Genomic DNA, 27,989 nt, shown 5'->3' with positions numbered 1-27,989 from the left:
CAAGCACACAAACATCACAATACAACATAAGTACTAAAACAAATTTCAGTTCCTGGCAAAGCCTCTCCTGTTTCACACCTCAGAGAAGTAAATGCATTTTTAGTGAAGATCTCTAAGAGACACAGAGAAGGAACAGCACCCTCCGGGGTCAGGATCAGAATCTTTGGTCAATGTAATACCCAGTACGAGGTAGGAGAGACAAAAGCTGCTGGATCTTTTCCTGGGACAGCTGACACAGTGATGGGAAACAAATTTTAATCACATAGTTCCTTTTATCAAGTTAATGACAAGTCTACCACAGTAAACCATAATAAATTATGGGCACACTATTCAGTTCTTACTAGAAATAAATCACAACGCTCTACATGCTAAAGATGATTGAGTTTTCATGAACTCCTCAGAGCTGGACAGAAGTAGCTCTATGAACCCACAGACCCTGAAACCACAAAGCTTTGAGGATGGAGATGACAAGCAGCAAAAGTCACCACGACAAAAGGATGATGTTCCTACACCTGAAATAGAACAGCTTCTCCTAATCACACAGCTCCAGAAGGGTCACCCCCCCAGATCCTGATTTAAGCAACAGATCAGCGTTTGAGCCCCTCTTCCCTGGGAATTGTATTGCTCACAAGGCAATATCCTACCTGACACAGCAAAAATCCACTCAGCAACAACGTTCTCTAAGAGAAATGCCTGCACAGTGCCAGAACACTTACTGCTATCTCCCTGTGCTAACACCCAGGCTTACAGACGAACAAAAGCAGTTGTGTTCACCAGGTCGTGCTGTTACTTTGCATGTAAAGTGTCCTTTGTTCATCACTCATTCATTAGCATGTGTGACATGGAAGTACGGGAACGATTTTCAAATCCATTCAGAATTCAGTATCTGCTTCCCACAGGCAGCTTTGGATGCTGCAGCCTCAGTTCCTTACTGGACACAGAGTATTAGTGATGAATTTACTTTGTAAACGCCACCAGAGCAGAACAAAAAAGAACAAAACTTAATCTAATTTACATCAAAATAGTGCAGAGGTAAAATCCCAATTCCAGTGAAAAAGCTTTGAGTGATTTCAGTGCTGCCCATTTTCCACTCCAATGGCTTAAATCAGGGGAGTAGAAGCTGTCACAATAGGTGGGGATAAGAGAGTAAATATCTCATGTATAGACTTGGCATCCCTACAAAAACTGTTTGAGGAACTGAAGAAATAATTCAAATCCATAACATAAATAAACCAGAAACCATCCTAAAGTTATCTTACTAAACAAGGGTATAGCTTAGAATATGCACCAAATTCAAAAAAGTCTAAAAAAAGGGGGAAAAACGGAATGTGTGGTTATTATTTACATATTTTAATAAAGTAAATTATTATATCATTCTTAGCCGAATAATTCCTCGTCATTTAGGAAGGAGTTTCACAACAGTCATGTGACTCATTTTTACTGCATCTGGGAAATTCCTCTAACGCAACGCCCCTGCCAGCAGAGCTCACAGCCTGAGCTCTAAAGAGTATATAAGTGCCATGGCTCGCCCAGAGCCAGCACCAACAGCCCTGCAGGACTCGAGCCCACCGCTCCTTCCACTGAACCAGAGCTGCACAGCCCACAGGAACACCCCTGTCCAACCATGAACGGCAAACTCCTGGCTGTCCTGGCTCTTCTCCTGCTCTCAGCAGCCGTGTCTCAAGGTAAGCAAAGCCTCACGGGACCCCTTGGCTGCAATATTGTCCAGGCATCTGCTGAGATGCCTCTCCTTGCAGAAGTAGCTTGCTCTTTTTCTCCATAAATTAGTTTGGGATATTTTCAGCACCTCTATTCAGTCCGAAATGTACCACACAGCTCTTGGACTGAAGAGGCACTGATATCTTGTGGGAAAAATTTTAAGGATGCAACTTGCATTTGATCTGTTTCCATGTTTCAAGTGGTGTGGGTAGAGATAGGATCTTCTGAAGTGTTCCAGTGTCTCTCTCCCTTCCCACACAAAGATCAGTTTATCTCCTGTTGTTACTTGGTGACTCTGCTGCCTCCAGCAAGTAATGTGCAGTTAGGAATGGAGAGCAACCAACATAAACACAGAGGCATGGGCAAGTCTCCAAGTAATGAACAAATCTAGGGCTCTGTCTTCTGCAGAGTGGCCAAGTTTTTGATCCAGACATTAAAATGATGTAACAAACAGTACAGTGTAGTCGAGTACAAGGAACCACAAAATATGTGGGTTAATGTTAATTCAGTGTCCAGTGTGCTTGGGCATCAGCTCCTCTAAAATACACAAGCAGTTGATGTTTATGCCACGAGGATTTAGGCAGCTTGGACAATGCAGAAGTGTTAGGACAGAGCAGCCTTAGTGCTCTATGTCTGCCACAGGCACAGTAAGACCAGCTGTCAAACCCCAGTGTGCCCTCTCTGTTTGCAGGCAGGACCCTGGCGAGGATGGGCACCGAGCTCCGCTGCCAGTGCATTGCCACCCACTCCAAGTTCATCCCCCCCAAAGCCATCCAGGATGTGAAGCTGACCCAGAGCGGCCCCCACTGCCCGAACGTCGAAGTCATGTAAGTAGCTCTGCAAGGGGCTCCTTCCTCTGCCCCACACCTGTGCTGCCCCTGCTTTGGGGCTCCACAGGGGGACAGTGAGCAGCTGGCCTGACACAAGCAGGTGTGGGTATTATTTTGAGAGAGACACTTTCAAGTGATACTCCACATTTGTCACTGTCTCTACAAGCCTCTATATGCCTGAACAGATCATTGTTCATCCATCATGGGACACATTAAATATTTCTAGTAGTAGAATGTGGATTGCAAGGACTTGCCAGTTCCTTGCAATTACATGAAGTAATTACATGGTTTGAATCCTGAATTTATTAGGCTCAAGAAGGAAAATTAAGTTCCCACAAGTAGATTTAGGGAAACAATGAATCTAACCTGGTCTAAGTAGCACAGAGGAGGGACTAAAATGTTGAAATCCTTACACTGCTGAAACACCTTTTCACCCCTGGAGGTTTCAGTCATTGTGTAAAAAAGATTCTCTACTGTAAACAATTCAAACCAAGTATCCATATATATTGATAGGGATTTTTGGGAATGTGTGACTGCTTTGAGAGCAGGCAGAGAGTCACACAGTTCTGTGGGGCTCTAGTCTCCTCACTGTGGAACACATAAAACCAAATGGCCAAGTCTAAGCTAGAGCAGCTGGGATGAATTTATACTCTCTGGTGTAAAAATGCAAGATTACATTCTGTGAGTAAAACAAATCCATGCAGCAGTTTCCTGACTCTTCTGTGTTCCCTGCTTTGCAGAGCTACTCTGAAGGATGGCAGAGAGGTGTGCTTGGAGCCCACTGCTCCCTGGGTGCAGCTGATTGTCAAGGCAATTTTGGCCAGGTAAGTCTCATCCTCTCTCAATTTGGGCAGCTGAGCAGTAAAACTTCCAGAAAAAAAACCAATTTGCAGGATTTCTTAGTGATACTTTCTATTCTTTCTTGATCAGACTTAAAGAACAGGGAAATTCCCTGCTTAATTATAGAATTAGTCCTATTTTCTCTGGCTCTGCTGATGGGTCCTTGCTCAAGCTGATGCACCAGTACTAAATCTCTGAGTACCAGCAGCTCTGTCTGCAGGGACAGAAACACCCAAGTGTTCGGCTCCCTTTGGAAAGGAGGCTTTAAAAAGCTCATTTTCCCCTTACTTAATTCTAGTTTCTCAGTTCATGAGGTTCTTGCTGCAAGTAAAAGCAGAAGCTCAGGCTGCAGATGTTTCCCAGCTGGGCACCAGACATGCACATGCTGACATTTCAGGAACTGCTTTGGAAACATCAGCTTTGTTCTCCCTGTATCTCAAGATAGCACCTAGAATTGGAAAGAGCCCACTCCTCCCTAACTGTCTGTGCAATGCTGAGCAGTGATTCCTGTTGTGAACTGCCTTTAAAATTATCCTCTTCCCTCACCTCTGAACAGGGCTCAAGAAAATTCTGACTCACCACTCTAAGAAACAGCAAAGCCAGAAAACATCTGGGAACTGCTCCTGCATCAAGAGAAACCTTTGGGAAAAGCATCATTCAGGCAGTGCACCACCTTCCACCTCCTGCATCAGTGTTGTGATGTTAAGGACGGGTGGGTTTATTTATTTGTGTATTTATTTAGCAGTGTGTATTTAAGGAAGTCCTTCCCCACGAGCAGTGCTGTCCGTGGGATGCACTGTCTGTTGGTACTGAAGGAAACGGGGGTTGCTGGGGGCACTGAGCCCCCCTGGCAGCCCCTGCAGCCAAACCCCCCAGTGAAGTGCAATGCACTCGCAGCACAGCTTGGCCACACAAAGCCTGACCTTCCCGTGTTGCACCAGCAAACTGAAGGATCCTCCTGCTCCCCTGGAGTGCACTAGTATGTTGTGTCAACAACAGCCTCCCCAGCCACAGTCAGCCTGTGGCCAGACTGTGAACTGGAATGTCTACCTTGAAACTAACCTACAGAATGTGTAAGACTGTGGTTGGGATTTATTTACTGTGATTTCTGTGCTATTTATACATGTATTTATTGAGTAGTTTCTATGCAAGAGAGAAAACTATTATAGTTTATTTAACTTCTACTGGATTTTTCATTCCTACTACTCATTCCAGAAGGAATACTCACAATCTCATTGCTCTGTACTTGAGTGTATGTCTAATTAGCTCCTGCACCAGCTAATGGAAAAAACATCATCTTACATACACAGAATTTGATTGTGAATGTAATTATTTCTAACAATGCATCATTAAAAGTTTTATATAAGAAATCTATTTGTTAATGTTTCATGTTCCAAATTTTCATTTGCTTTATTGGAAGAAGTCTGATTTATTTTTGCCAGCTTGATTTTTGGAACTGAAATGAAACCTTTTAGAGCCTAAGTGCCCCTGTTGTGGTCACCTGCCACTCCTGAGTACACCAACAAAGCCTCAGGGTAGGGGAAATGGCTCCCTGTCCTCTCTTCAGGCTGTTCCCAGCCCCTGGGCATGGTGGGCTGTAGGGAAGGGCCCCTTCCTTAACTACCTTCCAGACCAGGGCATTTTACCCTCAGATACCCAAGCACTGCCAGAGCACAGATCAGCCCCAGAGCTGTAATTTGCTGCATCAGAAGGTCATTAATTTACTATCAAAATGGGAATTTGGGATCTTCACTTTGGGTACACACAGAGCAAGCATTTGCCCTGGTGTCACCACTGCTTGTTCTGATGCCAGGAATGCAAAGTGCTGAGCACACAGTGCCTGGATCTTCTGAAAACTGTCAGGAAGGGAACTGGGAATAGGAGAGAAAGGGCACAGGTTTAGAGGCTGTTGTTTTAAACCAGAGTACATCTGTTTATTTGAGGGATGCACAATTTATTTCACTCTTACCTATGATCTAGATAGTCTTAAAACAGCAGGATTTTTGCCAGGTAGTTTTGGGCTCATAAAACAAGACACCTGTCTCTACCTTGCTTCTTCTTGAAGACTCTCCTCAGTAAGATTGATGCTGGTCCTCTCCTTGACCCACGTTGTGTCCCTGCACGATAATTTCATAAGCCTGAATCAAAGATCTACAAGGCCAGGGGAGCCAAGTAAGGTTAACACCACTTTGTCTTCTGAAGTGGGTATGTCCTCTAACAGAAAATGAGATAAAAGATGAGTTTCCCTCTCTCTGTTACCATTCTTTGGCTTAGTGTAATTTTTCTTCAAGTGCCAGAAAGTTAAATAAAAAATATAACTCCCTAGGAAGCAGAGCTAATTATACTTTTAAGTCATCTGAAGTAAGAAACAACTGAAAAGGACACCAATGCCTGTAGAGCTGAACAGCTTTCACAGAGTTAACCTGTAATCTTAATGTGCATAAAACTGCAGCATGAAACAATCCAGGTAAAATCCAGAGCACAGTCAGCAGCACTGAAGTCACCAGTCATCACTTACTGGGAAATACTTCAGGAAGTCTGCTGCTTTTAGAGGCAGGACTCAGCTGCTGCAAGAAAATAGTAAACAAAAAGTTCTCTGAGAGTTAAAAAATCTCTTCTTGCAATGTGGACCAGGGTTAATGAAATGGGAAAAGTAGTGTAGGTAGAGAAGAAAGGTTAGAGGACAAGCAGAGCACTGCAAGATGACCTGTGTTGCCAGCAAGAATACAATTAGAAAGCTGTGTTCAGATGTGGTAAAACAGGTGTGGATATCAATAACTGCTGGGGGGTTTGTTCTTTTTGGGACTGATAGGAAGAGAAAAATTCCATCATTCAAACTGCTTTTTGTCTCCATGGTGTATGTCTATCTAATGTGCCCTGAATGGAAAACAGCAAAGTGCTTGGGTTTTGAGTCAACTGGCTGTATAAGAAAGCTGCACACTGAAGTCCTTTGCATGTGTTCCTTTCTGCTCACCTCTTAAGCGTTTCCAATCCAGCACACCTGGATGGAGGCTCTTGTTAGGAGCTGCAGGCTCCTCCAGACACCCTGTGATCTGTAACCTCACCTGCCCAGGCCCACTGGGGAAAGCTCACCAAGAGGAGGGAGTAGCACTGGGGCCTTCAGTGATTAGAGGCCCCTGGGGCCTCCTGCCACCCTGACTGTGAGGAGTGTCCTGTCCCCCCCAGTGCCCAGGCCATGCAGAAGCCACAGGGAGCACTGCACCCTCTGGAAACATGCAGAGCATGCAGCCAGTCTGTGTGTGGGTGCACGTCTGTGGAACATACCAGGAAGCTCCCAGGCAGTGAGTAAGAGGCACAACATTTGCACCACAGTGCAGGGACAGACCCTGGGATCTCACTGCAGCTCACTACAAGTCCATCCCCTCCTTTTCCCAAACTCAGGAAAGCTCCTGCTCTCCTTGGTCACTTCATTTAGCATCTATATGGTATTTCTACAAGACTCTCAGAAGGCCATTCCACTTCACAGCTGCCATGGGCATTCATCACCTTCCTTTCACTTCAGTGCCCTCCCCACAATGAAATGTAGCAGAGATGTTTCCCTGTCCCTCTCTCCTCAGCTCTTCTCTTGGTCCCTCACTTCACCTTCCTTCCAAACCACTTCTATTTCCTTCCTTCACCAACAGGTTTGGTTGGGGGGCAAGAGGAGAGTGGCAACTCCCAACCAACCAGCCAAGCAACCTCATGTCATTTCCTTCCCTCAAACTCCCCCTCCCAAGGCTGGTTGCTGAAGTTCTGCTCGTATATCAAGAGCCTATTCAATCGTGAACTGTAATTTGACCCCTCTAACTTCAGTGTTACTGTTCCTGTAATAATGAAAGTGTATTTCCCTCTAATGTAAAAATGTTGCAAATTATACATGAAGTCATTGGCAGAAATACTGGAAAGTCCCTGAGAAAATACTTCTAACTCTTAGAAGAGCAGAGAATGTAAACTTTAGTTTGCTGGCTTCAGCTTCTCTGTCTGTGCTGAATATTGACTAATATAAACATAATATTGATTAATATAAACATCCTGGGTATGTACAAGCTGACAGATGACCCATACTGTACTTTCCTTTGATTATGGATTGGTTCCCATTCCAAAATTATGTTATTCTTTTGTTCTTATCACACAACAATGTTCCCTGGAAAATCCCAGGAATATTACCCCTAACAGGTAGCTGGATAGTGCAGCCTTGTTCCAAGCATCACATTTATTCCCCTTTATAACAGGGTTTATAACAAGGTATTAAGGCTGACTCCACAGGAAATGATCCTTTGGAAATTGCACCAAATGCCATGATGGAAACTTTGGGATCAGCAAACAGACATTGTGTTTCTGTGTGCAAAAGGGAAACAAGAGTTTTGCCACCTATGGAAACAAACCTGAGACCCTGTTGTTGAAAATGGTAACGAAAATTGATTTTTAATATTACCTGCCCTTAAATTATTTTTAATTATAACCATTTCTGCCAGTCAGATGGCTTTGAATTCCTGTGGATTTCTAGGGAGGGAGATTCTATGTGTGGAAGAAGGTTATAGGTGTAACTAAGCTCACTGTCACTTTGATGAAACATGCAGCAGAGTGATGTCCCTCTGTCACCTTCTGCAGGCAGGTGTCACAGAGCTGTGCTGAATAACTCAGCATCATTAACAAATAACCTTTAATTTTAGCAAATATCAACCTTTGATAGGTCCAACTGCCCTATTTATGGAAGTTCCAATCCACAAGAAACATGAGCAGTTCTGTTTGTAAAACCAGTTGTGCTGGGTTTGCCAGACCCCACCTGGGAGTGTCTCCCAGGGCTGCAGCAGAAGGGTGAAGGTCACTGCTCCCTCCAAAGTGCACAGGGGCAACTCCACTGTCAGGCTCTTGACTTCTCCTGTTCCTTACTGGGAAACTGGGGAAAGTCTAATCTTTTTATCTTTTACAGCGAACTCTTTCATATGCAGACACCTTATAAAAATCTGTGGAAGTAAGAGGTCATTAGACAAGAGGCTTCTTTTCAGAGCACAATTGGACCCAATTAATCAACTTACCTCCAAATGAGCCTCCAGTTTTGAGAGGGACAGTTAAGCAGCTTTTCTGACTCAGCTAATACAAAAAGACAGACCTCCCAAACCAATTTTTAAGCACTGAACAAACATTCACGCTGAACTCCTGAGAGCTTCTACTTTTTCCTTGAAATTATTTTCCAGAATGATGAAAACTTCATGGCTTATTAGAGGAGGAAATGAGTAAGAGCACCCCCTTAGGCCAGCTCTTTTATTATAGACATACATGACATACTTGCACAGAAATTAGGAGACTTCAGAAATGCTGACAATTCTTCTTTTCCTCTTCTGTTTTCGAGACTACACTTTTCTCAAGTTTACAACAGACAAAAGAATCAGAATTCAACTGTTGTGCTAAACCCAAAATGCCAATAAAGTTGCAAAAGCTTGAAATATTCCCCATTCTGTGTGAAGTGTATGCCAAAGCATTCAGTGGCAGGTTTCCTCAACAGTGAGAGTGGCCATGCTCTGAGAGCCTGGACTTTATGTGTTTCTTTTCACTTGATGCAGAACTTCTTGGAGCAATAAGAATGCACGAGAGTAACCCGTGGTGTGGGGGCAAAACACAAGCAGAGACAAAACAATTGCACTGCAGTAAAAGGGAAGTTTTTCTAATTGAAAGTCAGCAACTAATTAAGAGTTTGTCCATGCAGGTGTCAGATCTTTGTGTGAAAGGCACTTAATTGATTACCCAAGACAAACAGTGCAGAGCAAGTGCCTTGTCAGAACACCTGGCACTCTGGAAGCTTTGTGTGTGCCCTATTAATACTCAGTACAGGAATGCACAGCCACCTGGCCACTTCATGGCTCAGCCAGACAGCACCACCACAGCAGGAATCAGGCCAATAAACATGTGAGTGCTGACTTACTGAATTCCCAGGGTCAAAATTCCATCAGCTCCCCATTTTCTGCTTTCTTCTGTGTTTGGAATGTCATCTCTGACAGCACCGACCGTCATTCTGCAAAGGAGAAGCAACTGGCATGGGCATTGCTCACCCTGAACACAGTTTGAATAAGAACAGCAAAGAAAACAGCTTTTGTTGTGGCTGCTTCACACTGAATGCTGCAGCCTCACCACTCCCACTTCATGCCCAAACCCCCAGGTGTGTTTTGCACAGGCAAATCTTTGCCCAGAGTCAGCAGAGGCTCGACTGGCTGAGGGACATGGGGCAGAGCTGCCAGTCCTACTGCACACACCTGACCTGTTGGCAGCCCCAAAGCCACTGCAGGCACTGCCCTGCTGAAAAACTCTACAGTATCATTTCTGCCTGGAGGAGAGGATAAAGGAGGGCAAGCAATGCCTTCTGATACTAAAAGGACTGCCAAAAGAAAGAATAAGGAGAGAATGCATGAGAAGTGCCCTGCAGAGTTTGTTTCAAATGGTGTATACCAGGGCTACAAGCCAGGGCCACCCAGATGAAGTCTGCTGATGGAACAGTGCTCCCCTAGAAAAACAAGGGTTCAAACAACAAAAACTACATTAGAATGCAATGTTTGTGCCAAATTCATGTATATATATTCAGATGCTAATGGCAACTTTGATCTAAATCAAACAACTCAGCTCACAGCAAACCAGTATTTGGAGATAAGTGAAACTATGCTTTTCAATGGCCTGACCAATTTCATTGTATGGGGATTTTCTACTGTTTAGAAGAAAATCAAAGGTAAAAATGCAGAACTACAATTAAATTAAACATTGCTTTTGCCAGTAATCTATTTTCTAGAGAAAGCCTCTAGTATGCTTTTATTCTCCTGCCACCTCAGTGCACTCCTGATGAGCACTCACGAGCAGTTTCAGGAAATAAAAAAATGCTGTGCTCATCATTAGCTGCCAAAACTTTTAAAATAATGTCTTGGCATATTCCTGTACCCTGTGTGTGCTGAGGGACTTGGAGACCCAGAAACTGAAAATTTAAAAAAATGAGGAAAAAAGGAGAAACTCAAGCTGATGGGGGAGAGAACCACCCACACTACCCTCAGTGCTGATCACATTTATTGAGGTGTTTCCTCCAAACAGCTCCTTCTCTCAACACATCCTGAAACAAGCTGAAAGGATCCATGTCCCTCTTGTCAGTTTGTGGGTTATTTTGGATAATTCCCTGAGAATTAAGCAAACATCAATATAATTTTGCCTTCCTTTCAACAAAGAGCAGGCAATTTTTGTTGCCAGGAACAACATTTCAGCACAGACTCCCAATATGCTGAGGGCTGACCCTGCACGTGGCACCCCAAGTGCTGTGAGAAAGTGTTCCCTGAGGTGGCAGCTCTGGCATCTTCCAGGGTGTAAGTCGAGTATGATTTCTTCATTTTTCCTTCCTTGCAACACAGCCATTGAAAGTATCAGACACAATTAAAAGTGTGGGTGTCATGAGAGAAGACTTCAAAGATTCTGTGATGATTCCAAGGGTTACCATCTCCCTGTGGTTCACCCCTCTCGTGTCACTGTTTTCTCAACTGATTTCATCACTTTACCCAAAAGACCACAACTATCCAAAGCACACCCTCAAAAATTACTCAGCTTCACTGAACTGAAAACTTAGTTGGACTGAAATTGTATTAGACCAGGATTGGGGAATGTGGATTTGGGGGCTTGGATTGAGTTTTTTATTGGGTGAGTAATTCATTCTTTAAGAGACTCATATGTCATTTACTTACCACTATTTGCAATGTCACAACATGGTAGGCATTTATTTCCAAACAGCTTGTACCAAGTTGAGGGCAATGTTTGTTACCAGGATAAAAGCATGAGGATGGGAGGATCTTGTTTCCACAGTTTCTTTGAGGGGTCCCCATGGGAAGCAAAGACTTCACCTTAGTTAGCAGGGCCCTGATGTGACACCTGCATTTTGCTGCCCATGAGCTGCTCAGTTTGAACTGAAAATAAGCTTCTATGTTTTCAAAATGAAAAAAACCCACCAGTTTTAAAAATCAGCCTTTTGATCACACTCCTTGGGGATCCCCACATATTTCACCTACCACTACAAAATCTCATTACCTAGAAAGTATCAGCACACTGGTAGTTCTACATCACTTCTCCCAGGCTTGGATAACACCACGGAACAACATCCAGCTCTCAGAGGATGTTCTGTATCATGCCTGTGCAAGTTCTGCTGTCGATGTTAGGGCCAGGATTCAGTGCAGTTATCCCTGAATTAATGGGCAATCCACACAACCAAGATGTGCCCCAGCAGGCAGAGAAGCTGCTTCCAGCAGACAAGCAGGGCCTGGTAGTCCAAAGCAAGAGATCTGCTCCCTCTCCTGAACAAAGGGCTGCTCCAGATGTTTTCACAGATCCAGGGGCAAAATCCTACAGGCAGTTCATAGGACTCACAGCACCTGCAGCTGCTGTAAGGCCAAGAGGAGCTCCTTCTGCCTTTCAGGACTGTGCTGACCTTTAAGGCTTACCAGCCTTTGAAGGAGTCACCCACTTTTAATCTTTACCCAGAGTCATCCCTGCCTCTAAAGAGCCTGGAGACTCTTACCCCTCAGTGGAGGTAAAACCAAATTGCTTAAACAATTGGCTCCCAAACTCCAAACAAAGCCCCTCCTGCCCTTCTGTGTTGGCTGTAAAATACCAGCACCAGTGAGTTCTCCCCCAGCCAGTGAATTTATGCCCTTCTGGCAAGTGTTGTGTGTCCAGGAGTCCCACACAGCGAGGTGACAGTGTGGCAGCAACCACAGTCCCTCCAGCAATCTCAGAAAGCTAAGCTGGCAAGTGAAAAATGGAGAAACAATTGCCAAACAAACTGATGCCAGAGCCAACCCTTTCTGCTTGCCAAGGCAATGCTTGAGGAACACAAACACTTCCCTTTCAGCTATCCACAGTGTGTGTGTTCATGCTCACATTCTCAGCACTGAGCACGGGCAAAGCAGAACCTCTGGCTCTGTGGAGGAGACACAGACAGACCTAAGGACTCAGGAACATTAAAATTAGGTGAAGATGCAGGAGGGCGGGAAGGAAAATACTGGCCATCATTTGCTACAGATCATGGTTTTACATGCAAAGGTTCACATCCCAAAAGGTGTTAAGGAAATGAGTGCACAACAGTGTGTGATGTTTGACACGAGGCAGTGGCACAACTGAGTTGAGATCCTTCGGGACACAAGTGGAACAACTCGATACTTCCATTTCTTACATCTTCAGACAGTATTTTCAAGGGCCTATGGACTGGGATCAGGTCAAAACTTGAGAAACACACAAGGAAATGGAAGAAAATAAAATATCTCACAGATATAAGACATATTTTGCACACAACTGGAGCATGATCTTGAAATTAAGCTACAACCTCCAGTGAATATGTTTGCACCTCCTGACAGAACCGGATCTACAGGAGTGGTCAGAGGTGCCAGGGAACAGCACCCCAGCACAGCCAGGGGTGGTGACATGACATTCTACAGATCACAGCCTAATTCATTCCCAGCTGAATCCCTGCAGGAAGCATCTCTGTCCCTTCAGAGGTTATCCACGTTAAATGCTTCTAGCCAGGACAAAATTTGGCCTCAGACTTGGACCTAGGATGCATCCTCCAAAGTCATTCTCGTGCAGTTAGAGAAGTCCTCACCTGCTGAAAAGAGGTCTCTCCTGTTTCCTTGTCTTCTGGCTTTCCTGGGCCTGGAGCCAGGGAATGCCTGCTCCCACCCAGCAGCCAGGGAATGCCTGCTCCCAGCCCAGCAGCCAGGGAATGCCTGCTCCCAGCCCGGGAGCCTGGGAATGCCTGCTCCCATCCCGGGAGCCTGGGAATGCCTGCTCCCATCCCGGGAGCCAGGGAATGCCTGCTCCCATCCCAGCAGCCAGGGAATGCCTGCTCCCAGCCCAGCAGCCAGGGAATGCCTGCTCCCAGCCCAGGAGACAGGGAATGCCTGCTCCCATCCCAGCAGCCAGGGAATGCCTGCTCCCAGCCCAGCAGCCAGGGAATGCCTGCTCCCAGCCCAGGAGACAGGGAATGCCTGCTCCCAGCCCAGCAGCCAGGGAATGCCTGCTCCCAGCCCAGCAGCCAGGGAATGCCTGCTCCCATCCCGGGAACCAGGGAATGCCTGCTCCCATCCCGGGAGCCAGGGAATGCCTGCTCCCAGCCCAGCAGCCAGGGAATGCCTGCTCCCACCCAGCAGCCAGGGAATGCCTGCTCCCACCCAGCAGACAGGGAATGCCTGCTCCCACCCAGCAGACAGGGAATGCCTGCTCCCAACCTGGGAGCCAGGGAATGCCTGCTCCCAGCCCAGGAGACAGGGAATACCTGCTCCCATCCAGCAGTCAGGGAATGCCTGCTCCCAGCCCGGGAGCCAGGGAATGCCTGCTCCCAGCCCAGCAGCCAGGGAATGCCTGCTCCCACCCAGCAGACAGGGAATGCCTGCTCCCACCCAGCAGACAGGGAATGCCTGCTCCCAACCTGGGAGCCAGGGAATGCCTGCTCCCAGCCCAGGAGACAGGGAATACCTGCTCCCATCCAGCAGTCAGGGAATGCCTGCTCCCAGCCCAGCAGCCAGGGAATGCCTGCTCCCACCCAGCAGACAGGGAATGCCTGCTCCCACCCAGCAGACAGGGAATGCCTGCTCCCAACCTGGGAGCCAGGGAATGCCTGCTCCCACCCAGGAGCCAGGGAATGCCTGCTCCCAGCCCAGCAGCCAGGGAATGCCTGCTCCCACCCAGGAGCCAGGGAATGCCTGCTCCCAGCCCAGGAGACAGGGAATACCTGCTCCCATCCAGCAGTCAGGGAATGCCTGCTCCCAGCCTAGCAGCCAAGGAATGCCTGCTCCCACCCAGGAGACAGGGAATGCCTGCTCCCAGCCCAGGTGGCTTTATTTGCCAAGCCAAATAAATACCTGCTGTGGAAAGGAGCACAACCAAAGCCAGAGAGAGCAGCAAATCACTTCCTGCACATATTGAATTAACAGCAGGGTAACGTGAAGGCCACTGAGCCATGGGGCAAACAACACTCTGTATGCAACTCCTAAGGGCTTGCCTGAACTGGGACAGCTTTCCATGCTCCAGTAATCCTGAGACTCACTAATGACACCTGGGGATTTCATGCAACCACAGAACTGTGGAGTATCTGCTCAGAGCAGCTCCTGCTAAAGAACACAGACAAAGTGGGTGACTGGAATGGTAAGTTCAGAGGCAAATAAAACACTGTGGTGAGTTCTGTCACAGCTATGCTTACAACACTTCTCACAATAACTAGGGTAAACTTAACTCAAGAGAATCTTCAAGGTTCACTTCCAACCCACACCATTCTATGATTCAGTCTGTACCACCTGCAGACAATGCATGGCAAACATCTATAATGAGAGATATGGCAGCAGGCAGGGGGAATTCAGCTTTCTAAATTCTGTAGGACATGATGCGATCTGTTCCCTGTCCTTTCCTTCCTTGCTAAAGGAATTGTGCCAAAAGCAGTGAAGGGAGACAGAGGAAAGGGTGGAATCCAAGAGATGTTCTCTGCAGCTCAGGCAGATGGTCTTGCCTCTTGAAACAGTCCCAGGGGTACCCATTTCCGTTGTTCCAGGCCTGTCTGCACAAGTACTGACTCAGGACCAGGCTCTGTCCCCTGTGCTGCATCACAGCTGGGCCATGACCTCTCTGACTGCTGCTCCTCTCAGCTCATGCCTCGAGGGAGAGCTGGAGCAGTTTCACACATTGCTGCTCCAAGTCTACAAACAGCCTCACACTCCAGACCCCAGGAGACTTCTGGAATTTCCTCAGCAGTAACCCCTGTGGAATGAGTCTGATGGCTCAGATCTTGTGAACAGTCATCCAAGCACACAGCTCAGCACTGCCATGTAAACTGGCCTCACTCATGTGCACTGCCCAAGAACAACATGTGGCCTGACTGTGCATGAGTGACAGGTCCTTCCTCAACAGATCTGCTCTCCAGAGCATCCATTCAGAGCTCCATCTGCTGAGGAGAGTTGCAGTGACCTGCAGTGGGTTACCTGTGCACCATCCTAACTGTTTATTGCCTCAGTTTGCTACACCTGGTCATATCTCTGTCCTGCAAAGAACATGGCACTTCCCTGAGGCAACCACGTGGGAACTCACAGGGCATGAGGTGGGGCTGTAGCCTGGAGGGAATGTGCCATCCCTATGACCCCAGGAAAGGTCTCCAATCCTTCTGCTTAGTGGCTGACCCTCAGCCCATCTGATAAGCTCTTTTAAGACCAAGAAAAAGCTTCCAAGGATGTCATTACCAAAGTGCAGCTGGACAGGGGTACAAATTAGTCATTAGACATTTCCTAATGACATGGGGCAATCGCCACTGGCTCATGACACGCCATCTTCCCGCAGGGCTGATCTCACAGGGACTGAGCCAGCAGCTGTAGGAACCCCCAGCTGAGCTGCAGAGAGCACAGCTCAGGAAACAGAGCCTGTGTTCCACCAGCCTGCTCCCCAGGAGAGCTCTCACTGGCACTGCTCCACATGCTGCACCTTACCTGTCTGGGAGCCTGACTTGGTTTTGTTTTCAGACCATAAATCAGATCTAAGGCACTCAGGGAGCTGGGGCAAGACACAAAGCAGTCTGATCCCAGAACAATTTGATTTGCTGAACCCCACCTGTGGAAAAAAGACCAAACAACAATTTGGCTGGGGAAAACAAACAAACAAAAAGGATAGAAAGGGTGCACAAAACTGTATTTCATACCAAAACTTTTTAGAAAAGAATGTGCTTTGACCATAACTGAACTAAACCCCTGCCTAAATAAAGCTCAGCAAAATGGCATCTCCTTTTCTTTAAAAGCGTATTAAAATAGGTTTTTTTTCTTCTTTATAACAAAAGTTAGCAAAATGCCTTGACAGGAATGAAGACAAAGACATTGGGCTCTCTGTGCAGAGGAGTGGAATGGGAGGTTTGCAGTGGTGGAGTGCAGGTATGGAAGTCTGGGTGCCTCCTCATTGAGGGAAAAACAGATTTGCAGTTTCAGAAGGCAGGTGAAGAAAGGGGCGCTCTGGGGAGCAATCCCCGCTGGATCAGGCTGTGTGGTTGCACGGGGTTGGGCAGCAAGGCAAGCTCCAGAACCCAAACTCCTGCACCCTACAAGCAAACGGAGAACTCCCTCAAAAGAGTCTCAGCTCCTTTCAGAGCGCGGGGTCCCAGCAGACAGCGGGCGATCCTCGGGACCGTGCAGTGCCAAGCCTTCCCCTCTCCCTTCCCTGCGGGAGCCGCCGTGCCGGGAGCAGCCTCTTCTCTGCCCGCCCCGCTCCTTCAGCACCACACACGCGGCGGTGGAGAGCGGCCAACGGGGCTTCCAGTCCGGCCCTGCCCGAGGCAGAGGAGGGCGCAGCCCGGCCAGGCACTGCCCCCCGGCCCCGCTCCGGGAAATTCCGCGGCGGGGAATAAAAGCCCGGGCGGGCAAGGCGGCGGCCCCGCAGGCTCCGCACCCCTCCGCCGCCAGCACCAGCCATGAGCCCGCACCTTCGCCTCCTCCTGCTCCTGTTGGCCGCCGCTCTGTGCGAGGGTAAGCGGCCGAGCCGGGGCACCCACCCCGCCGGGGCCCGGCGGAGGGTCGGGGCGGGCAGGGAGGGTCGGGGGACCCCGAGCCGAGGCTCAGCCGCGCCTGCCGCCCGCCAGGTGCGCCGCTGGCCGGGGAGCTGCGCTGCCGGTGCGTGCGGACCGTGTCCCAGCTGATCCCGCCGCGTCGCCTCGCCCGCCTGGAGCTGCTGCCCGAGGGGCCGCACTGCGCCGTGCCCGAGGTCATGTAAGTGCCCGTGCCCGGCGCCCGCCCCGGCCACGGCCCCCGCCCCGCCTCACCGCTGCCTCCCTCGCCCCGCAGAGCCACCACGAAGCGCGGCCAAACGATCTGCCTGAGCCCCGCCGCGCCCTGGGTGAAGCTCCTGCTCAACAGCATCCTTCGCAGGTACCGCTGCCCCGGGACGGCTCTTCCCGCTGCCGGGCGGCCACGCTTAGTCTAAGGGGTTGGAGCCAGGAATAACGAGCCATTCTGGCACTGATTGCTGGGGGGAAATCTGGATGCTCAACAGCATCCTCCGCAGGTACTGCCGCCCCGGGACGGCTCTCCCCGCTGCCGGGCGGCCACGCTTAGTATAAGGGGTTGGAGCCAGGAATAACGAGCCACATTCTGCCATTGATTCCTGGGGGGAAATTTGGTTAGTTATGCCACAAAGGTGCCCAGGAAGTGGCTGCTGTGTCGGGAAGTGACAACCCAGCAAGTCAGTAGAACATCCACAGAAAACGCCTGGTTAAATGCAAACACAGCCACAGTGTCCAGCCACTGTGCCCACCATCACCATCAGACAGCTTTTCCACACCTCCTATGGGATTTATTATCTGGGATGTGCAAGAAAACTTAAGGAAAGATTTCCTGACTGGCTTTCTGATTTGAATTCTCTGCCTGTTGCAGTTCACGTAACAAGCTCTGAGGAAGAAACACCTCTGGATGGAGGTTTGCCACAAGACACTGGGAAATGGATGCTGTAAGAAGACGAGAGCTCAGCTCCCTGGTTTTGATGAGTTTGTACATCAGCTGTTCCATGTTTAATGCCCTCCCCTCATATTTATTGGCCCCAACATAGAGAAGGCTGTGCAAGTGTCTGCAGATAGGTTTGAATGGGTCCTGACACTGATTGTGGGTAATCCCACTGTTAGGAATAAAAGGAGTTCTGTCTGGCACCTCACATTTCAGTGCCTGTTCAGCATTACATGGAGACCAGGACTTGGCTGAAGCAAGAACATTTTACTGAACCATTTTTCCCCACTCCAGCTAATCACCCTTTCCTTCAGAATGCCTTAGATCTTTCTGCACAAATACATGCAATGAAATCACAAAGTCTGCTCCTGAAGTCTCACCCTGTTCAATACTTAAAAGAATTTAATAATTTCCATGAAATTGCGGGGTTTCCTGCCATGGTTGTTTTGGTTTCTCACCAGGTAATGTTGAGGTTGGTTGGTTGGTTGGTTGGTTTGAGATGAGTTCACATTTCATTATTTGGTATCTGTGCATAAAACCTAAAGGAACAGTAAATGTTCTGAAGAGACTTAAGATATTTTATGTCTACTTGTATGACATACTGTCATAACTCATAAAGACTAAATAATGTTCATTACTCTGCTTTGGGAAAAATGTATGCAAAAAGGTGGATTTGTCATAACAATGTAATGAAATATACCTCAATAAAAGCATTTTGCTGAGTAAAAATACACTGGGATTTTTCTGTGAATTCCATGTTAAGATGGCCCTGTGCACCTGTGTCAGTTTGGCTGGTGGGATGCAGGAAAGGAGTAACCTCCTGCATCTGCCCTGGGATTCCCGGATGAACCTGTGGGTCGGTTCTCTTTGAACTGTCAGGGACAATTTGTACCAAGTAAATGTGTTTCTACATTCAGAGGCACATTAAACCCCCCAGTCAGAGCTGCTGGTGTGGAGAGACATTAACCCCAGGATGGATGTGATGAAACCAAGCACACCCTTGCAATGTGCAGGGACTTGTATTCTGGTTTCACTTGCAGTGGGGCTGTGTTTAAAGTTCAACAGGTTTTGCTGGGTGGGAAGGAGCAACAACATTTGCTGTGGTGAGAACCTTTAACAACCTCCAACAATGAACTTGTTTCCAGAAAATAGAGACTGTTCAGGTCCCAGCTGCAACAAGGACCTCTGGAAATATAAAGCCAAGAATCCCCTTGCCTTGGCTCCTCAGTGCAAGTCTCTTGTGCAAAGAGTATCCCCCGTCACTTGGGATACAGCACTTGTTTAGTGACAGACAAATCAATTGCTCTTTGGACATGAAACCCAACAGACCCTCATGTGAAGGCACAACCACATGCTGGCCTTGCTGGCATGGCTGAGTCACACACTGTGCTCCTCTGACACCTGAGGGAAGCAGGCTCCTCCTGGGAATACGGGACAGCCAGACTAAGGTGTATGGCAAACTGCCTCCTTCTCCAGCAATAAGGCATTCCCTAAACAAGGAACCTCCATCCCCAGCCCTGGCACTGCCAAAACAAGCCCATGGTTAGAGAGCAGGGAACACATCCTTGCCTTTCCCTCCCACCTCTCCCCTCCTGCCCTTCCCAGCTGCCCTGAAGTCGCTGCTCCCTCTCGGCACCATTGCCAAGGCCCTGCCCGCACTGGCCACCCCTCACACACACGGCAGCTTTCCATGGGAATGGTGTCCATCCACAGGACCCTCTGCCCTTCTGGAGCACGTCCTGCTCAGGAGCACCGTGGATCCCAGGCAGGGCTCCAGCCGGCTCTGCTCGGCCACAGCAGCAGAGATGTCCAAACTCCCATGGCCCTAAGGCAGACTTTTCACTTGCCCTGCCCAGTGCACACCAAAACTGGGACTAAAAGATTGACAACAGCAACCAGTTTCCCTCTAAAGCTGAAGCATAACTCACCTGCTGGAACAGGTGCCTGTTTTATAGGTTACCTTTGAAAGCTGTGGATCACTGAAAACTTGTACAGTTCTTCCCTCCTGCTCTCTGTCATATGTGTTTGTTCAGATGCAAGTGAATCTCTAACCCAGCACTGGAAAGATCTGCTTGTGCAACTCTGGATTTTTGCCTCCCACCCAGGTTTCAGCTTGGAAGTGCATTGCCCAACAACAAATGCGAGGAAAACACATCAAAAGCCTCTCAGATTTCCTGAGTCCTCGTGGGCCTTAGGAATTGTTATTGTCAGCTCTGAAATTCTCAAGGTACTAAGCAAGAAGAAAGTTCAGCTTGACTGCACTCCACAGCATCAGATAAATGTTTGCAGACAGGGAAATGTACACAGTCACAGCAAGCCCATTGATGCAACCTAAAACTGCATTTAACCCTTATAACTACTTTTCTTCATTATTTTTGGAACCAGAAAGAGGGTTTGGGTTCCATGTAAAGTTCCAGCTTTGTGTAAATAGCATATTGTGTGCTGTACTGTAATGAACTTGAAGGATGGAAAACATTCCTAAAATAATTAGAGCAATGGGTAGGAAATGGCTTTGCTCTCCAGAGCAGCAGAGTATGGAAGCACAAAGGCTTCCTGGAGAAATTAGAAATTGCTTTCACTGCAGTGGTGCCCCAAGATGGTGACTGTCACCATCTCAACAGCGTGACCTTTGTTTGCAGTGACCTCTGTGGGAAGGCAGGAAAAGTTCTGGAAAAGAATATTCCATTTAGCCATAAAAATAGAGGAACACACACAGCCCAGCACCTTGCTCATGGATGTGAGCTCAGCACCCTCTCCACTCAGAGAGAGTGGACTCAGACACTCATGTGCCAAGCTGGCAACAACTGCTAGAGGGCTTGGGGTCTTTCTGCCAGTCCTACTGGATTGCAACAGCTGAGCACACTGCCAGAGAAGCTGCTGTACCTCGGGATAAATAAAAGGAGGTTCTGTTCTTATGCCCCGTGCAAAACAGTTTTGCACAGAGGGGAAAGAACATACAGGTTTTCTGTGTGAAACAGCTGGGCTCATAAAAAAAGCTCCCCTACTGACTGCAGAGATTTATCTAAGTGTAAAATGTGACCTGCCCTCAGCTCTGCCTGCCCTGCTGCCACCCTGGTCCTGCTACTTGCCCCAGACCCTCAGGACCACCCTTCAAATGGTGTCCCTGGAGCCTGAGGAGTTCCCACAGCTCTCCCTGGGAAAACAGGACTGTGCAGCTCAGACCACAACTCTTTACGTACTCTGATCCTCCCACAGCACTGCTGCACTTCTGACACCACACCGAGCATGAGTCTGGGCTTGGGGCCTGCATTTGATGCTTCTCTTCAGTGGACTGCCAGGATCTTCAATCCCTACATACCTCTGAACCTTCTGTCATAATGCTGAACTTGCAATTAAGTGCTGGTTTTACAGAAACAGAGATTTGTTATTGGGTGTCAAAGAGCACCAAGCCCAGCTGGCAGGTTCCTGCTAATTCCCAAAACAACAGTGTCTCCAATATCCAGACAATAAATCTAATACATCCCACAGCAGTTATTTTTACCTCAATAAACTTGCTAGTCCTCCTTTCTGACTGAATACTACATCTAAAGTCCAGCTATAATTAAATCCAAATTAAAGTTGCAAAGTGTCCATTTTGCACAGCAAGGAAAGTATAACTACGTTAATGAAGTTTTTAAAACTGCATGAAAAGGACACAAATTCCAGTCCAGAGTAATGCACTGAAAATGGGTTTGATTTGAAGAGACTCATCTCTTCCTTGTCACAGTTTGTGTAGCCTGCCAGATTTTCCCAGCTTTTACTTGCACTTTTGTCCAGGAGCACTGCATGCCTTGCCAGCAGAGCATTAAATTAGATTTTTACCTCCACACCTTCAGGTAAAATGGATCCTGCTTCTTTCTACATTTGAAGCAAACTAGAACAATTTTAAAACATTCCTTTATAAGTTTCCTCCTATGCCCTTCTCTCCAAGCGACAAGACCCCTGAAGTTCCACTACACATTCCCAGCAGTTAATTTCAGTGTTTTTGCTCTAATTCTGTGCTGCTCAGAGGGTGCCAGCACCTCCCTGAATGGCTACCCAGGTACCAACCCTCATCCCCACAGAAAGGTGTGCCCAAAGCACAGTGCCCAGAGCCACCCTCCCAGTGCCCAACCCAGCCCCCTGCAGCTTCCCCAGGGGCTGCCCAGCCCTGCCCAGCCACTCACCCCCTCCAGAAACGCCGCGTGCCACCGCTGGCTCTGAACAGAACACCCTCCAGCCCCCGGGGTGGACTCCTGGGCACGAGCCTGGCACAGACAACACACAGCTCAGCCAGGGAAAGGCACAGCCTCCTTTTCCTCAAGCTAAACAAGCCCAGCTCCTTCAGCTGCTCCTCACAGGACAGAAGTGTGAGTGCAAGATGCTGTACTTGGCTTGCCCACAGACCAAGCAGTCACTAGGGCTTGTGGCTGCCTCTGCTGCTGAGGAGGGAACCTTAACACCAGATTGTTTAGCCTCTATTCTGTCTGCAGCCTGAAGAGCCTTTGTGACTCTGGGAGAAAACAAGCTGCTTTCTGTTACAGAAATGAACTTGGGATGCTTACAAAGCTGATTTGGATTGCTCTTCTCTTCTCCTTCAGTGATCCACCTAATAAGCTCACTAATGAAAGATGCTGTTCATGACTTTTGACACTGGGACAATATCCAGACCTGCTTTAGCTGTCTGGTAGGCTAGATTTTTAAAAAGTGAAACACAAGAAACTAAACAAAACAATTCCCAACATTTTGAATTACTTTATGGCAATTAATGATCCAACACTGAAATAAATTACTATTTCTCATTTTCCTTTTTAGTACTGGATTTCTTGTGGTGAGATAATTTTCAGCTGCTGGGCATTGGTTGATGGAATCAATTGAATAGAAGCAGGAGGAATAATTTGGGATGAGCAGCTACTGTGCTGGACAGGAGCTTTGTGCTGTAGAAGAGCCCAAAGCAGACATGAGGAGTTGGGAATTGTGCACAGGGGCCATTCCTGCTGCTGTGGCTCTGATTCCCACAAAGGGGATGGCCACATGGTGAGGACACAGGGGAACAGCACCTGCAGGAGGCAGCTGACAGCTGTGCTGGGCTCTACATGATTTTCAGGATGGTTTGGGGCAATACACACATTTTCAGTAAAGAAAATGCCACGAGCTTAGGGAGTCTCATACAAATAACAGGAGTAATGGAGAACCTTGGCTGAGTTTTGACCACGGAAATCATACTGCAAATTGTGCCCTGACTTTATATAATTTCCACTGGGCTTTTCACAACTGGAGTCACATTCTGAGATTGTGTACAAAGGAGTGTTAGACCAAATTTGTTACTCTTAATGAACAGACCTACCAAAACCAAAGTCAGCTGTAGAATGGTTTGGCAAGTGGCCAGGGTGAAGGTAAGGAGGGTGGCATTGTGGGCACTCCAGCATGGATTGGCTTGGTTTTAACTCACAAAGACATCTCCTGTTGCAGTGCTAATTGGACCTGCATACCCAAGAAAAAGCAACATAAATTGCTGGGTTTGGTTCACTGATTTGGTATCAGAAATACAATTTTCAGCTGTGGCTTTCTGGTTTTGTTTTCTTGATAGAATAAGCTTTCATGTCAAATCCACAGGAGGATCTCTTTATCAGACAGAATTTGTAATGTGTGGTTAGACTGCATGCTACAAGTCCTGGCAACATTGGTAATACTCAAGGATTATTTCAGAATAACTTCAAAGACCCTAAATTGCAATTAGGACATGGCAATCAAGCTTAACAGCAAATATTCCTGCCTATCACAAACTCAACTGCTCTAAACTGCACTGGCAAATGACACTGTTTGAGCAGGAACTGCCTAAACTTCACTGCACATTTTACCTTTCTTGCCATTCAAACACAACACCTGGGGTTTTGACTAACAATGAAAAAGTGAAAATATGACATATTGAAACATTTACTGGCATATTTATGCACCACACCACAGGCAAAGCACTCAAAAGGTGCACAGAAAGGAAGTTCTCCTTGGACAAAGCTCCCAACTCTCAAAGTTAAACTGCTCCAGCTCACAAAAGGGCAAGAGGACAAAGCTGTTCCTCGTGCTATTTTTATCCCAGTGTTGATCAAAAGCCACACCTCGTGTTGTTTACTGCAAAAAACCCACACAACCTCACCTCTGGAATAAGCAGCCTCCACTGAGAAAATTTTCACACCTTCTGGGCTTTGCCTCCTTCCATCACAAGCCAAAACAAAAAAACCTTGGAAAAGAGGGTAACTTAAGCTTTTGGCCCTTTTATTTCTTAATAAAAGGGGGGAAAAATAAATTCAGTAATGAGAGTTCCATCTGTCATGGAAAGAACTTCCTGAACATTTCCAGTTCATGACAACTTGCACACTTAAAATTTACCACCCAGACAATGCAATATGGACAAAGTTCTGCTGTTGAAAGGTTTCCTCTAAAGTTTTTCCTAAGGCCACCAACAGCCAGGCCTGTCTGACAGCTTGGGGGGAGGCTCATTATTCTTCATGTGGCTGCTGTGACAGGTGTGCCACAGGTCTAGAGAGGTTCAACCAATTCAACCCATTCCCTCAGGGCTGAGGCATTTCCGTGTAGGAGCATCAGCCATTCCAAGTGCCCCAATCCCCTCCCCTAAACAAAGAATGCAGTTCTGACAGTGGCACCCACGGCCCCCCTGAGCCCCCACACCAGTGGCCCCAGTGACACCCACAGCCCCCCTGAGCCCCCACACCAGTGGCCCCAGTGACACCCACAGCTCCCCTGAGCCCCCACACCAGTGGCCCCAGTGGCACCCACGGCCCCCCTGAGCCCCCACACCAGTGGCCCCAGTGGCACCCACGGCCCCCCTGAGCCCCCACACCAGTGACCCCAGTGGCACCCACGGCCCCCCTGAGCCCCCACACCAGTGGCCCCAGTGGCACCCACGGCCCCCCTGAGCCCCCACACCAGTGGCCCCAGTGGCACCCACGGCCCCCCTGAGCCCCCACACCAGTGGCCCCAGTGACACCCACGGCCCCCCTGAGCCCCCACACCAGTGGCCCCAGTGACACCCACGGCCCCCCTGAGCCCCCACACCAGTGGCCCCAGTGGCACCCACGGCCCCCCTGAGCCCCCACACCAGTGGCCCCAGTGGCACCCACGGCCCCCCTGAGCCCCCACACCAGTGGCCCCAGTGGCACAGACTCCTCCCAGCCCTGGGCAGCACAGCCAAGCACTGGGGCTGCAGGGGATCAGCCCCTCCCTTGTGCAGCCTCCAGACACAGAGTTCCCTCCTGGGCTCTCAGCGCTGCTCCTTGTGCAGGAGTTCTGACTGCTGCAATGGCACTGGATACCTGCCCCGTTCATGCCAACCTGCTCTCAGTGCCAGAGCTGTTAGTCCCAAGGAACCCGAGCACATTCCAGCAGCCCCTTCCTCGGGCCCAAGGGGCTGCCCCGAGCTGGGGTTGCACTCCCACCTTGTGGCCACTTGATTTCAGCAGGGGCCGGTTTGGGGCAGCTCGTGGGACACCAAGGGCAAACCTCCCTCACCACGGACACTGCTCTTGATTGCAAAGATAAACAAACAAATCCTTCCTCTGCAGCTCCCAGCACCTGCCCCAGGTCTGCTCTCTCACAGATGCAAAACAGTTTTAGAGCTTTTTCTGTTTTGGGGCTTTTTTTGCAAGTTTCATCACTGTAAAAATACCACTTTGCCAGAGACTCCCAAGTGCTGTTTCAGTGAGATTTTATTCCAAATTAGGAGAAGGGAAATAAAAACCCCAAGAATTCAGTCAAGGCTTTTAGGACCTCTGCACAAAGCTCACCTGGACTATGAGGGACAGCACAGAAAACAGGAATAAATGTTAGAGAATTAAACTTGAGGCTCCCATTCAATTCAAATTACATTATAACTACTTTTTTCTTATGCCCATGCAATTTCTGCTTTTTAAATTCAGCCTAAACTGCTACATTGAGGAAAAACAAATTGAGTACAAAATTAAACTAAGACAAAAAGGAGATTCCTCCTGCTTTACTCTGTAATTTTAAATAACAGTATATTGTGCTTACCAAAGAATCCCATAGAAGACCTGCCTTCCCAACACACACAGCCAGTCACGGTGAACATCTGTGGACTTCTGGCTCTGGGAATGCAACATAAGAACATGCTTAGGGAGCATCACAGTGGGGTTTCACATTTCCCACAGACACCACAGGAAAACCTCTGGAATATCATTATTGCAGCAACATCTTCGTTTGCAGAACTGCCACAAGCAGTGTTGGAAATGAGAGAACTTTAATTTTTAATGGTTGTAATCAAACCTTTAATTACTTCTCTTAATTAACCATAAACTGTGCTAGGCCTTAAGTTACTCTTAGCCAGCTTTTAGCAAAAAGCTGCCACAAGTTACTTCTGTGAAAACAGAGCTTGGCACTACCCTTGATGTGCTTCAACGAGCACAGCCTGGGAAAGACCAACATAGTGTTGAAGTTGCACATCTGGAAGGACATTTTGCAAAAACCAGAAGATAAAGAAGAACAAAGGCTTAGTAGTTGTGCTGGAAAAAGTCTACAGGAGGAGAAAAAATAGTAAAAATACTAAAGACTAATTGTTATAGAAAAGGTGAAATTCATAACCAGTAAAGGTAGAAGAGTAAGTGATGAAAGTAAATTATGTAATTTAGAAGCAATGATCATTCATCTGTTTGTTTTCTGAAATGCATAAACATGTAAAAAACCTACAGTTGATGTCAGTGTAGGGACTGGGATTTTGTCATTCTTTCACACACACCTCTGGCCAGAAAGAAAGTAAAGCCTTCCTTTCTAACACTGCAAAGATGGTATTAGAGTTTTATTTATCCTGACGCTTTGGGAGTATTTGGCAACAGAGGCAGAGAAGAACATCAGACTGAGTACATTTCCCTTTACCTGATGCTGTGGAGTGCAGTCAAGCTGAACTTTCTTCTTGCTTAGTACCTTGAGAATTTCAGAGCTGACAATAACAATTCCTAAGGCCCACGAGGACTCAGGAAATCTGAGAGGCTTTTGATGTGTTTTCCTCGCATTTGTTGTTGGGCAATGCACTTCCAAGCTGAAACCTGGGTGGGAGGCAAAAATCCAGAGTTGCACAAGCAGATCTTTCCAGTGCTGGGTTAGAGATTCACTTGCATCTGAACAAACACATATGACAGAGAGCAGGAGGGAAGAACTGTACAAGTTTTCAGTGATCCACAGCTTTCAAAGGTAACCTATAAAACAGGCACCTATTCCAGCAGGTGAGTTGTGCTTCAGCTTTAGAGGGAAACTGGTTGCTGTTGTCAATCTTTTAGTCCCAGTTTTGGTGTGCACTGGGCAGGGCAAGTGAAAAGTCTGCCTTAGGGCCATGGGATTTTGGACATCTCTGCTGCTGTGGCCGAGCAGAGCCGGCTGGAGCCCTGCCTGGGATCCACGGTGCTCCTGAGCAGGACGTGCTCCAGAAGGGCAGAGGGTCCTGTGGATGGACACCATTCCCATGGAAAGCTGCCGTGTGTGTGAGGGGTGGCCAGTGCGGGCAGGGCCTTGGCAATGGTGCCGAGAGGGAGCAGCGACTTCAGGGCAGCTGGGAAGGGCAGGAGGGGAGAGGTGGGAGGGAAAGGCAAGGATGTGTTCCCTGCGCTCTAACCATGGGCTTGTTTTGGCAGTGCCAGGGCTGGGGATGGAGGTTCCTTGTTTAGGGAATGCCTTATTGCTGGAGAAGGAGGCAGCAGCCGTGTGTTCCCCGGGAGAGCCGCGGGGCCGGTCGGGGGCCGGGGCGCCCTCCCGGGGCATCCACCGGGGCGGGAGCGCTGCCCCTCACGCGCCTCGCGCCCTTGTGCCGCCGCGGCGTGAGGGGAGCCAGGCGGGCAGGAGCAGGAGAACGAGGAGAGGGGGAGGAAGGAGTGAGGAGGAAAACACCGATCCATACCAGTCGGTGGTTCGGGGACACTCCGAGCACGGCGGAGCAGGCGGAGCTGGGGCGGAGCTGAGGGCCGGGCAATGCTGAGGGCGGGAGGAGCTGGGGCGGAGCTGGGGCGGAGCTGGGGCGGAGCTGAGGGCGAGAGGAGCTGAGGGCGGAGCTGAGGGCCGGGCAATGCTGAGGGCGAGAGGAGCTGAGGGCGGGATGAGCTGAGGGCGAGAGGAGCTGAGGGCGGAG

General features: G+C 48.4%; 2 protein-coding genes and 2 long non-coding RNA genes across 6 annotated transcripts in view; 2 read left to right on the top strand and 2 right to left on the bottom strand.

The window, feature by feature from the left end:
- LOC139671997 (uncharacterized) overlaps nt 1-24,070 on the bottom strand; it is a 54,297-nt gene extending 30,227 nt beyond the window's left edge. The window contains exons 1-3 of one of the 3 annotated variants that reach the window (XR_011697839.1): nt 23,997-24,070; nt 15,872-15,992; nt 9,313-9,402 (exon numbers count right to left, since the gene is read on the bottom strand). This is a non-coding gene — a long non-coding RNA (uncharacterized lncRNA). Of the gene's footprint in view, nt 1-9,312; nt 9,403-15,871; nt 15,993-19,791; nt 19,894-23,996 lie in introns of those variants that run through there. The other 2 variants (XR_011697840.1, XR_011697838.1) reach the window with 2 other exon arrangements.
- Nucleotides 1,503-4,757, top strand: LOC139671787 (interleukin-8-like). Its single transcript, XM_071555047.1, has 4 exons — nt 1,503-1,685; nt 2,411-2,546; nt 3,290-3,373; nt 3,946-4,757. The coding sequence occupies exons 1-4, from the start codon at nt 1,625-1,627 to the stop codon at nt 3,974-3,976; spliced, it is 312 nt and encodes a 103-aa protein (XP_071411148.1). The 5' UTR covers nt 1,503-1,624; the 3' UTR covers nt 3,977-4,757.
- LOC139671786 (interleukin-8-like) lies at nt 16,815-18,594 on the top strand. The gene is made up of 4 exons (XM_071555045.1): nt 16,815-16,894; nt 17,008-17,134; nt 17,210-17,293; nt 17,798-18,594. The coding sequence occupies exons 1-4, from the start codon at nt 16,840-16,842 to the stop codon at nt 17,814-17,816; spliced, it is 285 nt and encodes a 94-aa protein (XP_071411146.1). The 5' UTR covers nt 16,815-16,839; the 3' UTR covers nt 17,817-18,594.
- Nucleotides 24,071-25,887: 1,817 nt separating the features above from the next.
- LOC139671998 (uncharacterized) lies at nt 25,888-27,802 on the bottom strand. Its single transcript, XR_011697841.1, has 3 exons — nt 27,762-27,802; nt 26,747-26,916; nt 25,888-25,962 (listed from the first exon to the last, which is right to left on the bottom strand). It is a non-coding gene; the product is annotated as an uncharacterized lncRNA (long non-coding RNA).
- Between the last annotated feature and the right edge of the window lie 187 nt (nt 27,803-27,989).

The sequence above is a fragment of the Pithys albifrons genome, chromosome 5 (assembly GCF_047495875.1).
Source record: "Pithys albifrons albifrons isolate INPA30051 chromosome 5, PitAlb_v1, whole genome shotgun sequence".
NCBI classification, from domain to species: Eukaryota; Metazoa; Chordata; class Aves; order Passeriformes; family Thamnophilidae; genus Pithys; species Pithys albifrons.
Note: the sequence above shows the minus strand (reverse complement) of the source record. Positions and strands in the feature narration are given on the sequence as shown.